Source organism: Strongylocentrotus purpuratus, unplaced genomic scaffold (assembly GCF_000002235.5).
Source record: "Strongylocentrotus purpuratus isolate Spur 01 unplaced genomic scaffold, Spur_5.0 spur5_scaffold_21, whole genome shotgun sequence".
In the NCBI taxonomy this organism is placed as follows: Eukaryota; Metazoa; Echinodermata; class Echinoidea; order Camarodonta; family Strongylocentrotidae; genus Strongylocentrotus; species Strongylocentrotus purpuratus.
In genome coordinates, this window is record NW_022145607.1 from 34,456,444 (window position 1) to 34,469,553 (window position 13,110).

Here is a 13,110-nt window from a genome sequence, read left to right on the forward strand (position 1 = left end):
ATAGAGACTCCAGGAGAAGAAGAATTCCTTGTTCAGATGTGATGCAGGAAAACCAAGGTGTGTTGTATTGGTAATGATGACGTAATAAGTATTCCACCCCCCCCCCCAGATCTGCCAATGCCATCATGTGCACCTTGCAACCAGCACTGGTAGCAGTATACTAGTAGAAGTAGAAGTGGTGGTTCTAATAGTAGATGTCATCAATTAAAGTTTAAAAAGTACATGTATCATAACCAGTTGCCTACCTTATAAAATAAAATGGTAGTGCTTCTGATTTATGTGTAAATCAAATCAGGGAGTACCTTAATGAAGGAAGATGCATCCCCAAATATGTATCAGTTTCAGAAATATTTGTATATAAAATATATATTATAAAATATATATTCAAAACTAAATTCAGACCACCCTCGCACACAACCTTGTCCATGCATATCCACATCGAGCTGGTAAAATAATGTCACATCACAAACAACCCACGCTTTGCACCTACACACACCCTTATATGAAATATCCCATCAGGCCTACAGGCCCGGCCCCCCCCCCCCCCCCCCACTCCAAAAACGACGGACCCCATGCGTGTTACCAAAATGTTCGGTAAAGGGGTACTTTTCGTGCGACAAAGTCCGGCCCGAGATTTGTAAAAAAAAGGGGTGTATTAACTTTTCACCCGGAAATTTCTTTAAAAAGGGGGTGTTTTTTCTTTTTTTCTCTCATCTCTTTGGACTTCTGAGAAATTATTCCGAATTTAGGGGGGTACATTGAGCATTTTTCATGATTTAGGGGGGGGTCTCCAAGGCAGGAAAAGCCCGCGAAAGGGGGGGTTCGGAAATGTTGGCAATATTCAGGGGGTGCTTTCAAAAAGAGGGAACAAGCATATGCGTACCCTAAATAACACTGAGTGGGGGGGGGGGCCGGGCCTACAGGTTGGAGTTTGCAGATGGCAAACCAGTTCAAATAACCTTTACAAACACTCTAACACAACCCCACGCGTGGTTTACTCGTAACTACATGTTAAGTGCTTGTAATAACTTGTAAGAATGATACTTGGGTATAGTGAGTAATTAAATTAACTAATCCGTAACTCCAAAAGGAACTACAAAATGGAAAGAAAAAATGGGAATGCCAACATAGACAAGAAAGGGACGAGACAATGCTTTACACGACAAAGATAGAAAAACATGGTCATAATACAAAGAGTAGACAATGACAAAAAGAAGTGAGAGATCGGGGGTACAGAAAATAATACAAAATGATGAGCTGCATGTGGGGTTGAGAAGAAGATAATTGGAAAGAGAAATGTGCATTAGAAAGGAGAAGGCACAATATAATAATATATCAAATTACATATTGAGTCAGCGAGTGGAGAGTGATCTTGTGTTCAACAAAAACAACAACGACATATAGTTCAATGAGGTTTATATGATTGTAATAAAAACAATTTCATTTTTTTTTCCTTAAAAGTATTAATTGATGGAGCATCTTTTATTTCATTTTCATTACTTGTTATTACTTGTTATTAGAACCATGACAACATCAACATTATAGACATGTTAGAAACGTTAACAATATCAAATGCAATCAAGGCAATACCGGTAGTCACAATTACGAAACAAACACTTTGAATATAAATAATACAAACCTTATTAAATACAAGAAATAAAAAAAGTATATAAATTGTTTACTAGGAGCAGTTCTTTTTAGATAATAAAACCATTAAGGATCATATCAACTGTACAAACTTTTCCAAGGAAAAGATTATATAATATATATACAAATCATAATGACATCCAATGTTACTGAAAACTGTACACAGTAGGAAAACACTGCACATACACTATGAACATGACGGACAAAGAAAGCAGACAAAATATACAGTTCCTCATTCTACCATCAACAATTGTGGCAGACAAAGGTACATTCCTTCACTGCTATATGTAAAAATGTGTAGAACAGGTGTCACATGCATATTCACCTGTTCTACTTATTTTTACATAATAGCAGTGAAGGGATGTTCCTTTGTCTACCACAACAATTGTTGAGGGTAGAATGAGGAACTGTATATTTTGTCCGCTTTCTTTGTCCGTCATGTTCATAGTGATACATGTGGCACATATGGGATATTACATGTGTGTCATCAATACCTATTTCAAAGACTGAAACTACTTTGTCAAATTTTGAATTTATAATAGCATTTTCATGAGCAGTCATCTAAAAGTTTCATTGCTCCGATGATATTTTTCCGCCTAAATGAAATGAACGATAAACTCACAAATTTAAGTTTGCCTATACCACACAAGTTATAATTGGTGCAATACGTCAAAAACAGTTTTCATACAAATTTACAATTACAAAATTATCCGGTGCACTTATTCTTTTATGTACATGATTGTTGTGGCAATACAACTGGAGAAGTGTTCATACAAAAAGTATAGACGAGCACATATTTACTGCAGTTATTACGTAATGTACACGATAATTGCAAAAATAGATCAGGGGAAAAAGAAGGTTTCATACGAGCTTGCAATAAAGAAAATATCCTCTGAAATTATTAAGCTATCTAATATACATGATTGTTGTAGCCATACAAATGGAACCGTTTTCAAACAGCCTTAAAATAATGCACACATTCATTTCAGTTACTACCTAATGTACATAAAAAGTTCTCACAAAACCTTGAAATAAAGAAAATATCTTCTGTAATTATTGTCTTATATATATATATATGACCATTGTAGCAATGCAAATAAAACACTACCGGTAGTCATATATCCTCATGGATTTCAACAAAAATTAGGCTTGTAATTATTGTATTATTAACATGGTTATTCTAGCAATATAAATCGAACAGTTTTCAAACCACCTTATGATGATCATATATCTATTATATGTACATTACTCTATGTGCCAACTCATTGTATCAATAGAACTGAAATAGTATTCATACAACAAAATATATTCTGTAATTGTTATCATAATGTATATGATTATTGTAGCAATAGAACTGAAAGAGAATTCATACAACTAAGAACTTTTTGTTTGTTAATTAGCTTTCAAACAACATTGAAATAAAGAAAATATTCTCTGAATTTATTGAGCTACGTACCTCACATACATGATTGTTGTACCCATACAACAAGAACCGTTTTCATACAACCTTATAACAACGCATATATTCATTTCAGTTAATATCTAGTGTACATGATCATTGTAGCAAAAGAAATGAGCAGTCCTCGTGCAACCTTGCACTGAAGAAAATATCTTTTGTAATTATTGTTCTATGTACATGAGTATGACCATTATAGCAATACAGATGAAAGACTAGTCATACAGCCTCATAGTAAATACAATTTGGAATGTAATTATTATTATCAGGTGGGCTGTATCTAATACAGACCACCTTATATTTTTGTTAAAATTGCTTTTATTATTATTTTTATTTATTTATTTATTTTTCTTATTTCGACCCACTTTTTTGTTAGCAAGATAACTTAAAAATGGTTGAATGAAATACCTTGAAATTTGGCACATATATGTATAGGCATATGGAGAAAACACAGTAAGGTTTTCAACCTTGACCTTGACTGATGACGTCATCTAGGCGCCATTTTGTGAAATTTTCTGAAAATAAACTCATGATCATATCTTCATAACCAAAAGGTATTTCTCATTCATATTTATTATGATCAAGGTCAATATCAGTCCAGTCAATTTCAGGTCAAAAAACGCGCGCGTGCGCGTACGTCCGCGCGTCAATGCGCGCGCAAAATTTTTAAATGCTCAAAATCGTCTCAAATTTATTTTGCCTATGTTTCAGGTCATTTTAAGCATTTTATAAAAAATCGCGCGTACGAGCATGCGCGCGCGTTTTCGCGCGTAACACCATTAAAAAACATAGAATCGCCATTTTTTTTTCTTTCATGATATTTCTCATATTTTTTCAAGGAATTTGATTCCATGTTTATCTCTTTATGACCATTATTAACAAGATGAGCGTAAATTCAAGATAAATGTCAGTGCGCGCGAGGTCTTTTAATACATAGCATATATGGGTAAAAACATGCCTATACAAAATCCGTTATAGCTCTTTGGAATGCACCGGGATCCTCAATTTTTTTTCATATTAAGATAGAGTATGAGTCGGAAATATGATTCCATGTCTCATTTGGCCATTAAGTGTATCGTGACATCATCACAATGGCCTTGGAACTCAAAATACGAATTTGCATATTATGACGTCAGCATATTTATGTAAAATTGATTGTATCTCTGTAAATATTGATCAATTTTCTTCAAAATTTCGATATGTTGTAGCTAAGACAATTCTCTACAAGCGCAGTAATAACCATTTTTCATTTTGATGACGTCATCATAGTGAACATTTTGATTAAAGGCCTCATGTCAAAAACTTCATAATTTGCGTGTTATGCCTATAGAAGGTGAATTTAGTTCACGTTATGAATCTACATGATATTGTCTTTTAAGAATTTGTAAGCAGTATGTCGCTTATTTTTGCTCTATTTTGTCTCAAATGTTAGTTGACCAGCCCACCTATACTTGTTCCAAACAAGTATTATATGTCTAGTTATTAAATATTTTTCTTATTTCTAACCACTTTTTTGTTAGCAAGATAACTTGAAAATGGCTCGATGAAATGCCTTGAAATTTGGCACACATATGTATAGGCATATGTACAAAGCACAGAATTTTTTTCAACCTTGACCTTGACTGATGACGTCATCTAGGTGCCATTTTGTAAAATTTTACGAAAATCAATTCATGATCATATCTTCATAACCAAAAAGTATTTCTCATTTATATTTATCATGATCAAGGTCAATATCTTTCCGGTCAATTGCAGGTCAAATAACGCGCGCGTGCGCGTACGTCCGCACGTCAATGCGCGCGTAAAATTTTAAAATGCTCAAAATCGTCTCAAAATCATTTTGTATACGTTTTAGGCCATTCTAAGCATTTTATAAAAAATCGCACACACGCACATGCGTGCGCGTTTTCGCGCGTAAAACTATTGCACAACATAGAATCGCCATTTTTTTCTTTCATAATATTCCACATATTTTTACAAACAAATTGATAGCGTGTTTATCTCTTTATGACTATTAATGACGGAATGATCGACCGTTAAACATAAATTTTCGTGCGTGCGAGCTATTGTAATACATAGCATATTGACCCCAATTCTTTTTTCATATTTTGATTGAGTATGAATCGGAGATATGATTTCATGTCTCATTTGACCCTCAATAAACTCATGACGTCATCATAATGGCCTCCGAACTCAAAATTTCAATTTGCATATTATGACGTCAGCATATTTATGGAAAATTGATTGTATCTCTGTAAATAGTGATTGATTTTCTTCCAAATTTTGAAATTTTCTAGCTGAGACAATTTTCTACAAATGAAGTCTTCACAATTGTTAATTTTGACAAAAGCATCATGGCGTATTTTTGTGATTAAAGGAGGCATGTCAATTTTCACATTTTGCGTGTATTCTCTATGGGACATGACTTTTTCTCAAAACTTGATTCTACATTCCCGTCTTTCGCGAGCAATCTCTACGTCGTTTTAGCTTCATTTACGCTGAACTTCGAGTATGTTGTAGCTGAGACAAAAAGCTTTCTCAAATGTACCCTTCATTTTGTCTCAATTTTTTGTTGGATCAGCCCACCTATACTTGTTCCAAACAAGTATTACAAATCTAGTTATTATTATTATTATTAACATGATTATTCTAGCAATACAAATTGAACAATTTTTAAACCACTATATGATGAACCATATATGTCTTGCATTTATTACTTTATGTGCACTATCATTGTAGCAATAGAACTTAAACAGCATTCATGCAATAAATAGAATGTCTTCTGTTAAAATTATCTTATGTACATGATTATTCAAGCAACAGAACTGAAACAATTTTCATACAACCTTGTAATAAAGAAAAATATATTCTGTACCGGAAATTATTATCACATACATGTATAGTGTGAGTCAAAAAGAAGTTTACACCTAAAAAATTGCTACCGGTAATTATTTAAAAAAATATTTATGAACAGTAAAATATTGTACATCTAACGAAAAAGAGTTTTATCCCAAATCATTTGGTATAACTTTTGTGTGGTATGTGGTCACGCTTGGATGAACAGGAGACATTGTTTGCGAGAGTGCCAAAGGGATGCCTATGTGATGTTTGAATAAAACAATTGGGATTTGGGTATTAATTCGGTCTTTGCAGATCCAAATAACATCCCTTACAAATAATTTCTGTAGTTATGCTACGCACATAATTAATGTGGCGATAGAACTGACTCTTTTCAAGCAAAAATTGTCACAAAGAACATTGCAGCCAACTGAACCAAGATTGATACATCTTGAAGAGACAGGAGTACTGGTCATGCCACTGCATTGAAAAGGAAACTGTCTGTATGTTACTTGGACTGTTTGATAATTTAGGGTGTATCAAAAAGCTGTAAATTACAAAGATATTTGTAATTTTTTTGAAATTATATAAAATGTACTCGATTTTGCAGAAAGTGTAAAGGACTGCGCACATATCTGGCTTCGATATTTAGTAGATTTTTTTAACAGCATTTCTAGTCACCTTTCAAATATGATGACATTTCAAGAAAATTTTTGTAGCCAATTTGAAGTGCCTGTAGGTCTAGTGATTATAACTGTAAAATATTCATAAATTAGTTACCAGTATTTTTTTGTCCAATTTTCTCCAAATTTAAATAGTCTACTTCTCTGATTTTTCTGCTTCTTTTTGTTTAGTCTACTAGATTGGATTTCCCTAAATCATTAAAGATGATTAAAAAGATTTTATTATAATATGTAGCTTAACTTCATGACTCCAGGTAGCATTGGCTAGGGAAGAAATATCAACTTCGAGATTCAGACTGAAAATCATGAAGACTTAGAATACGTGTTTCAATCTATTTAGTCTTCTTAGAATTACATCTGATCAAAGACATGCCGATTGCTCGTGCAAACTAACTTCCGTGGAAGAGGCCCTTGGCTGTATAACTTAACCCAGCTTCCTCCAAAGCTAGACAAAGTTTATTAACCTGCTAACTCGATCGGACACGCCGTCTCCAGTCACGAAGCATCTCCCTGAATCCTGAACTTGAGACGCTGCCTGCCGAGGATCGAGGAGTCCGCTCTGTCAAGGTATTTCTCTACCACTTAATGGGAGAAGCCAAGGTCACGTGCATTCGTCATAGCACAAACTAAAACAGGCAAGACTTTTACCACGACGTCTGATGCAAAATTCATTCGGCCGCATCTGTAGGAGTGAGAGCAAAAGGACAAGTGAAGTAAGAAAATAGACAGAACAATGAAATACAATGTAGAAGATGACATGGCTACATCAAATATTTGATCAATGTTATCCCAGCATCAATGTTCACCCAACTCTTGTGTCGATCCACTGCTTCACGAGTGAATTCAATGACTGGCATAGAGCTGCCAACCATTCCGTTTTTCCCGGCATTATTCTGTTTTTTAATCCAAATTACATTTTTTTTCTTCACCAAATATGCTTTTCTAATAATTTTCAGAATTTGTTATACATACCGGTACCTCACATAAAAAACTGACCTAAAATGTTATTTTGATCACGAAGTCAATAGAAAACCAAGATTAAAACGTACTTGAAGAAAAAATTATATTAAAAAAGAATAAAATGCCCATAATATCAAAATAATAACAACAAAATACCTACTTGTAAATAAACTATAGGTCCTAATATGGACAAAAAACTGCATGAGGAATGGACATTTCTGCATTAGAAGTGTTTGGTTGTAAGTTTCGTTTTAATGAATTCCTTCTTTTTTTTGCCATCATGGTTCCTTTTGTTGATCGCACAAGATTGGCATCTATAGATGTGGGTTGGCATCTCGTATATCATAATATATCTGTACAATTTTGAATATTTTTGATATAGTGCTTGACCTAATTAGCATGGTATATTAATAATCCAGGATTAGGATGCACTTTTGACTGCATTAGGACCAACACTTGATTTACTTACGTGTCAGAGACTTCATCATCTGGCTCCACTGTATGGATGAAAAAGGGAAGACAATAATTGTGCAAACTTCAATCGCACTTTTCTTAAACTGCAAAAAGTGAATTATCACACTCTTCATTTATAACAACGAACACGTCTTTAAAATACAAACTAAAAATATCAGGGTTATTAAATTTGCCGCTGAAATTGTCTTTGTCGGTTTTGCTCAATAGCATTTCTCTGACAATTTGTTTATTCGAGATTTGGGGTTTGTAGGGTTGGTTAGGTTTAGGTTTAGGGACAGGGAAAAGGTGTAACAATGGATGGAACGTTGAATTTCTGGGTATCCGGCTTGTACATTTTATTATAGAGCGATTGTAGCGGCCAGCTACTATCTTCCATGTAGGCCTACTGTCGTGTTGGGGATCAGTGTATTAATTATTGCAATATTGAGAGGTACATAAAATAAAGAGATGCTGAGACTTTCTTTGAAGTGTAATATGCAAGAGTATAATTTATTATAACTCTCAAACGATGAGTCGCATAGTCCAGATTCACAAGTATATTTACAAGGTATAGAGCAGACAAAGTATAGGTACTAGCTTGGTGATGGTCTGAACTCTTCCCCTCTCTATCATTCGTCAAACTTTCCCAATCAGGAAAGTTTGGGGAGAGAAACAATGTTAGGATGGGTGATTTAACATGCTACGATTGATCAATGGTCAGGGTTGTCATGGTATTATGGGGAGTGGCTATGGAGAGTGCAAGTGACTGGGGTTTGGGCATATGAGTCATGGTTCTAAGAATGTGGTTCGATCCTTGAAGCTATAACTCTGGGGTGGTCATTAATGGTCAATTGTTTATAATAAAAGTAATGGGATAGTGGGTTCTGTTTTGTCATGGAGCAGGTGGGAGAAAGGTGAATGCAAGGTGAATGACTGAAGGGTGGGGGGAGTGATCATATCACTACAATTGACTCCCATGATAGGCTGAATATTGTGCATAATATGCAAAAAGGTACGATTTTCCCTATGATTTACCATCACGAGTGACTTCGATTAAATGTCCCATTCGAGGGGTGGTCATGGTGTAGTAGGTTTTTTTAAACCTTCTTGTCTGGATAATTCAGGTTGATGTATCATGCAAACTTTCCTCAACCGTACTGGCAAAATTAAGTCCTTTGAATTATTTTATAACCCAGAGTTGACATACCTTCTATTGAGATGGGTATTTGTTGCTCTGCGAGTGTTGATGTGCCCTGCTCAATACGTAGACAGATACTCTTTGCCCCGCCCTCAGCATGTGAGGACAGCAGCTCGAAGGTGTCGCATTCTCCGTTCAGTAGACAACGTACAGGGACCTGGTAAGCATTTTAAAACAAGATGGCGAGTAATGCAATGTCAGAGATTGTTAATTAGTCGGTATTCATAACATTTGACTTTTATTATCTTTTGTGTGAGGAAATCTCTATGGGGGGGGGGGAGGGAATGATTAATCATAGATTCTTTAGAAGGGGAGGTTGATAACATTATCATTTTGTGAAGAAATCTTGTGGAAATTGACTGAAATAACAGTTCATACACATATATGTTCTAGTGCAATACTTACAGTTTTCTGAACCTGTTCTGAGTCAGAAAGACACACAAGCTTTAGATCATCTTCCTTTGATTCAAGAGAGAACTTGATCACGGTCGCCACCTGGTAGAATGGTTCCATCAAGGTTCCCTGCCTTCTGTACATATCCTGACAACAAAACATGATTGAAAACTTGACTGAATTGTGAACCTGGACTACAAACCTGAGCAATTTAAATAAACGAATGGCAAAGTCATTCATGTAGTTTGCCTGCGGTTGTTGTTTTGTCTTCACGCTACTTTGGGACGCTCTTTAATTATTTTTCTATATTCATTTTGTAATTGGAGCTCCTTGGTGGGGGGTAATAATTTATAAGCACTATTAGCATGACATTGTGACGTGTATGAGTGCTACACTGTATACAAATGATATAAGAAGCCACTAATAATATACATACGTCAGGATATCTGTTGCAGGGATGAGCTATGCAAATACGCATTGTAGGTTTCTGTGAAGAAAGCATAAACCGAGGCTGAAATACTTCACAGGTGAATTGAACTCCACGAAAGTTGCTTGATGACAACGCCCAGAGTTGAAGATGATGTGTAGAGAATTCAACCATGTCCTCCGAGATATGGAAATCTCTTGATGAATTTGGAAGTAAACTCCTGTAACCAAATGTACCTTGGAAAATGCAAGAAGAGTGAAATTGGGAAAAATTATACTACCGTATGTAAAATTTAAAAAGTCAAACATAATGGGGTGGTATTCCGGTAGTACGTACTAAGTTAGTCCACACTTTTATAGAGTGCCTGTTGCCAATTCATTTACCCTGTGCAGATTATTTTAATCCTTCAATGAAAAGTGTCTAAAAAATTAACTTTGCAATGAAATGAGGAGATAAAGATAATATAAGTATGAACTGAATTTCAACAAAGTCTTTGATAGATTATCTTTGTCATGATTATTGAAGGAGGAGAAGATGACACCTAGCATTCCATAGAAGTGTGAACTAAAATTCTTGTTTAGTCTGGACTTAGTCCCGGCTTAACTTATGAGAATACCACCCAATATATTTATGTAAACCACACACACACACACTGGCCCCCGAAATAGATTTCCGGGTAATTTGAAATATGTAATCAAATATCATGCACCATCATTTTATAAATATTAAGGATATTTATTTACTAAAACTATTTACATAACTATATATTTTCACCTTGTATCATGATTTATAACCAAGGGTAAATCATTTGGAAGTTTTTGGATGTTAAAACTTATAACCTTTTTTCTGCATATTTAGAAGAAAAAAAAACTGTCACAAAGAAGAATAGAAAAGAATAATAATAGGTCTACCTGGTCCTAGCTTGGTGTAGAGGCTAAGACATATTAAGTCATCTTGATTTTGTTCCGGATGGATACAGTGTGGAAGACTGACAGTCGCGGGTTTGAGAAGCTTTTGAGTGAAAGAGCATTCAATGACTGGAGTAATGAGAACGTCTCCATCCTTAAGGGGAATCTTAGATGAACAACGATTAGGTACACTGAGAGTAACCACAGATCTCATCCCTTTAGGGATTGCTCCTGCAGGGATGGATACTCTGATGTCCAGTTCATCTAGCTTCAGCTCTCCACCGTCGTGATTAATGATGCTATGAGAGAAGGGGTCCAGGAAACCTGGGTGGTGTTCCATTGCTATCAACAGATTATACAAAGACACAATTAACAGATAAAGACATGTCAGAATTATACACAGGTTAACATTATCAGAATACAAGTTCTATATTTCATGAAGAATAATGTTTAAAAAAATACTTGCAGTAAGATTACAGCGTTCCTTGATGAGAAGGTTGTCGAACTATGACATAAGATGCAAGATATTTTTTCAAAAGGTTTCTTTATAAGGAGACTTTCAACAACATTATGTTAACTATAATTACCTGTTGCTATTTCGCCTGCTGCATCGTTGAAACGAAAAGCTTGAGCAATTTCGAGAAGCCTCCTTCTTGTTCCTCCATGTCGTACCCATTCTTGAAGCATTTCTAGAACGATGTGCCGTATTAAGGTTGGTGGAAAGGACACAGATATGGACATGACCTGCAGGATTTCAGAAGCTGCTAGATCAAGGCGTCGGGAGAGGTCAAGTAGATCTGGAGTTGTGCACATTCGTTTGGAGATTTCATCAAGACCTGAAGAAAGAATGATAATTAAGTTAATTAATTCTGTAAAATGCATAAAATAAACATTTTGCATATTAGGAAAAAACTAATAATACCATCTTGTTCCTTACGTGAGTATCTACAAACATGCAAATGTTAGTGTTCTTTGGACATTCAACGGTTGAGATCATAGGCCCCCCCCCCCCCCCCCCTAGGGACGGAGAAACGGCCCAGTACAGGGAGGGATAAATTGGACTCAAAATTCGTATAATTCTAACATGAATAGTAATTGCAACTTTCCATCATCCTGTTCACCTCTTAATACAACTTACGCACTGTAAAAAAAACACATGTCATCTCAAATGATTTCTGACATAAGTCAACGTGATTGGAAAAAGACTTTACGGTAGTAGGGCTTAAAATTCTACATAATTGTATCAAACCTGCATCACAATCCCGGATGTTGTAATCTTGAAGAAGCTTTGTCATCAGGACTTTCTTCTCTTGTATTCCTAAACGTTTGCACCGTTTGTTGAGGAGTTGCCATGCAAGTCTGTTCATTGCTGCGGAATCGAAAGGTGCAACGTAACTAACAATAGCGTCATCATCCAGACAAAGGGCTTTCCCCAGTTCCCATGCCAAAGACAGACTCTTCACCGGTAGAGCAACGTTCTTCTGCTCGCTCTTAGACGGTGAACCTCCACATAGGTTGACGTCCTCACTGGTTTCATCACCATCTATGATTTATGAAATAGAATATGTTATATATAAATAGTCAAACCTTACCACCTCTCTTTAAAGGCCATATGTCTATAGTGTCTATACATATTGTCTCCCTCTCGAAAGAGAAATTTGCGTCGTAGTACCCGTCTGGAAAGTCCACTTGTCTACAGTTTTAAACAAAATTCAGTTTTTCTTGAGTTGCCTTGGTAATAGACAAGTTTGATTCTTGCTTTGTATAAATAGACTTTAGTTATCGTATTCACTAGCATCTTTACAAAACCTTATTACAGCCATGAAAGGCCATCCTTAGAACTAATGTGAGTGACTTACCCAAATCTGAATTTCTGATGATCGCCATATCTTCAGGCTCTACAGAGTCGCTCTGCTCTGTTCTTTGTTCAGGCGATAAAGTGGAATTTCCTTCAGGTTCTTGAATAGCCACGTCATTGTCCTCTTCGACTTCGCCTTCGCCTTCTTTGTCTACAAGTAATAAAGTACATTGTATAAGGCTATTGTAACCTTAGCCTAACAGCATCTTTAATTTGCGTATTTCGTTTAATTACTCATCAAAATGACTGCTATGAATGACATTATCAGCCCTATAATAGTTAAGCGGAA

General features: G+C 35.5%; 1 protein-coding gene across 1 annotated transcript; it reads right to left on the reverse strand.

The window, feature by feature from the left end:
* Positions 1-8,041: 8,041 nt before the first annotated feature.
* Positions 8,042-13,068, reverse strand: LOC105442984. The gene is made up of 8 exons (XM_030994582.1): positions 12,823-13,068; positions 12,213-12,506; positions 11,551-11,799; positions 10,967-11,305; positions 10,065-10,291; positions 9,641-9,775; positions 9,245-9,392; positions 8,042-8,081 (listed from the first exon to the last, which is right to left on the reverse strand). Exons 1-8 carry the CDS (start codon positions 12,848-12,850, stop codon positions 8,050-8,052), a joined length of 1,452 nt encoding a protein of 483 aa, XP_030850442.1. The 5' UTR covers positions 12,851-13,068; the 3' UTR covers positions 8,042-8,049.
* Between the last annotated feature and the right edge of the window lie 42 nt (positions 13,069-13,110).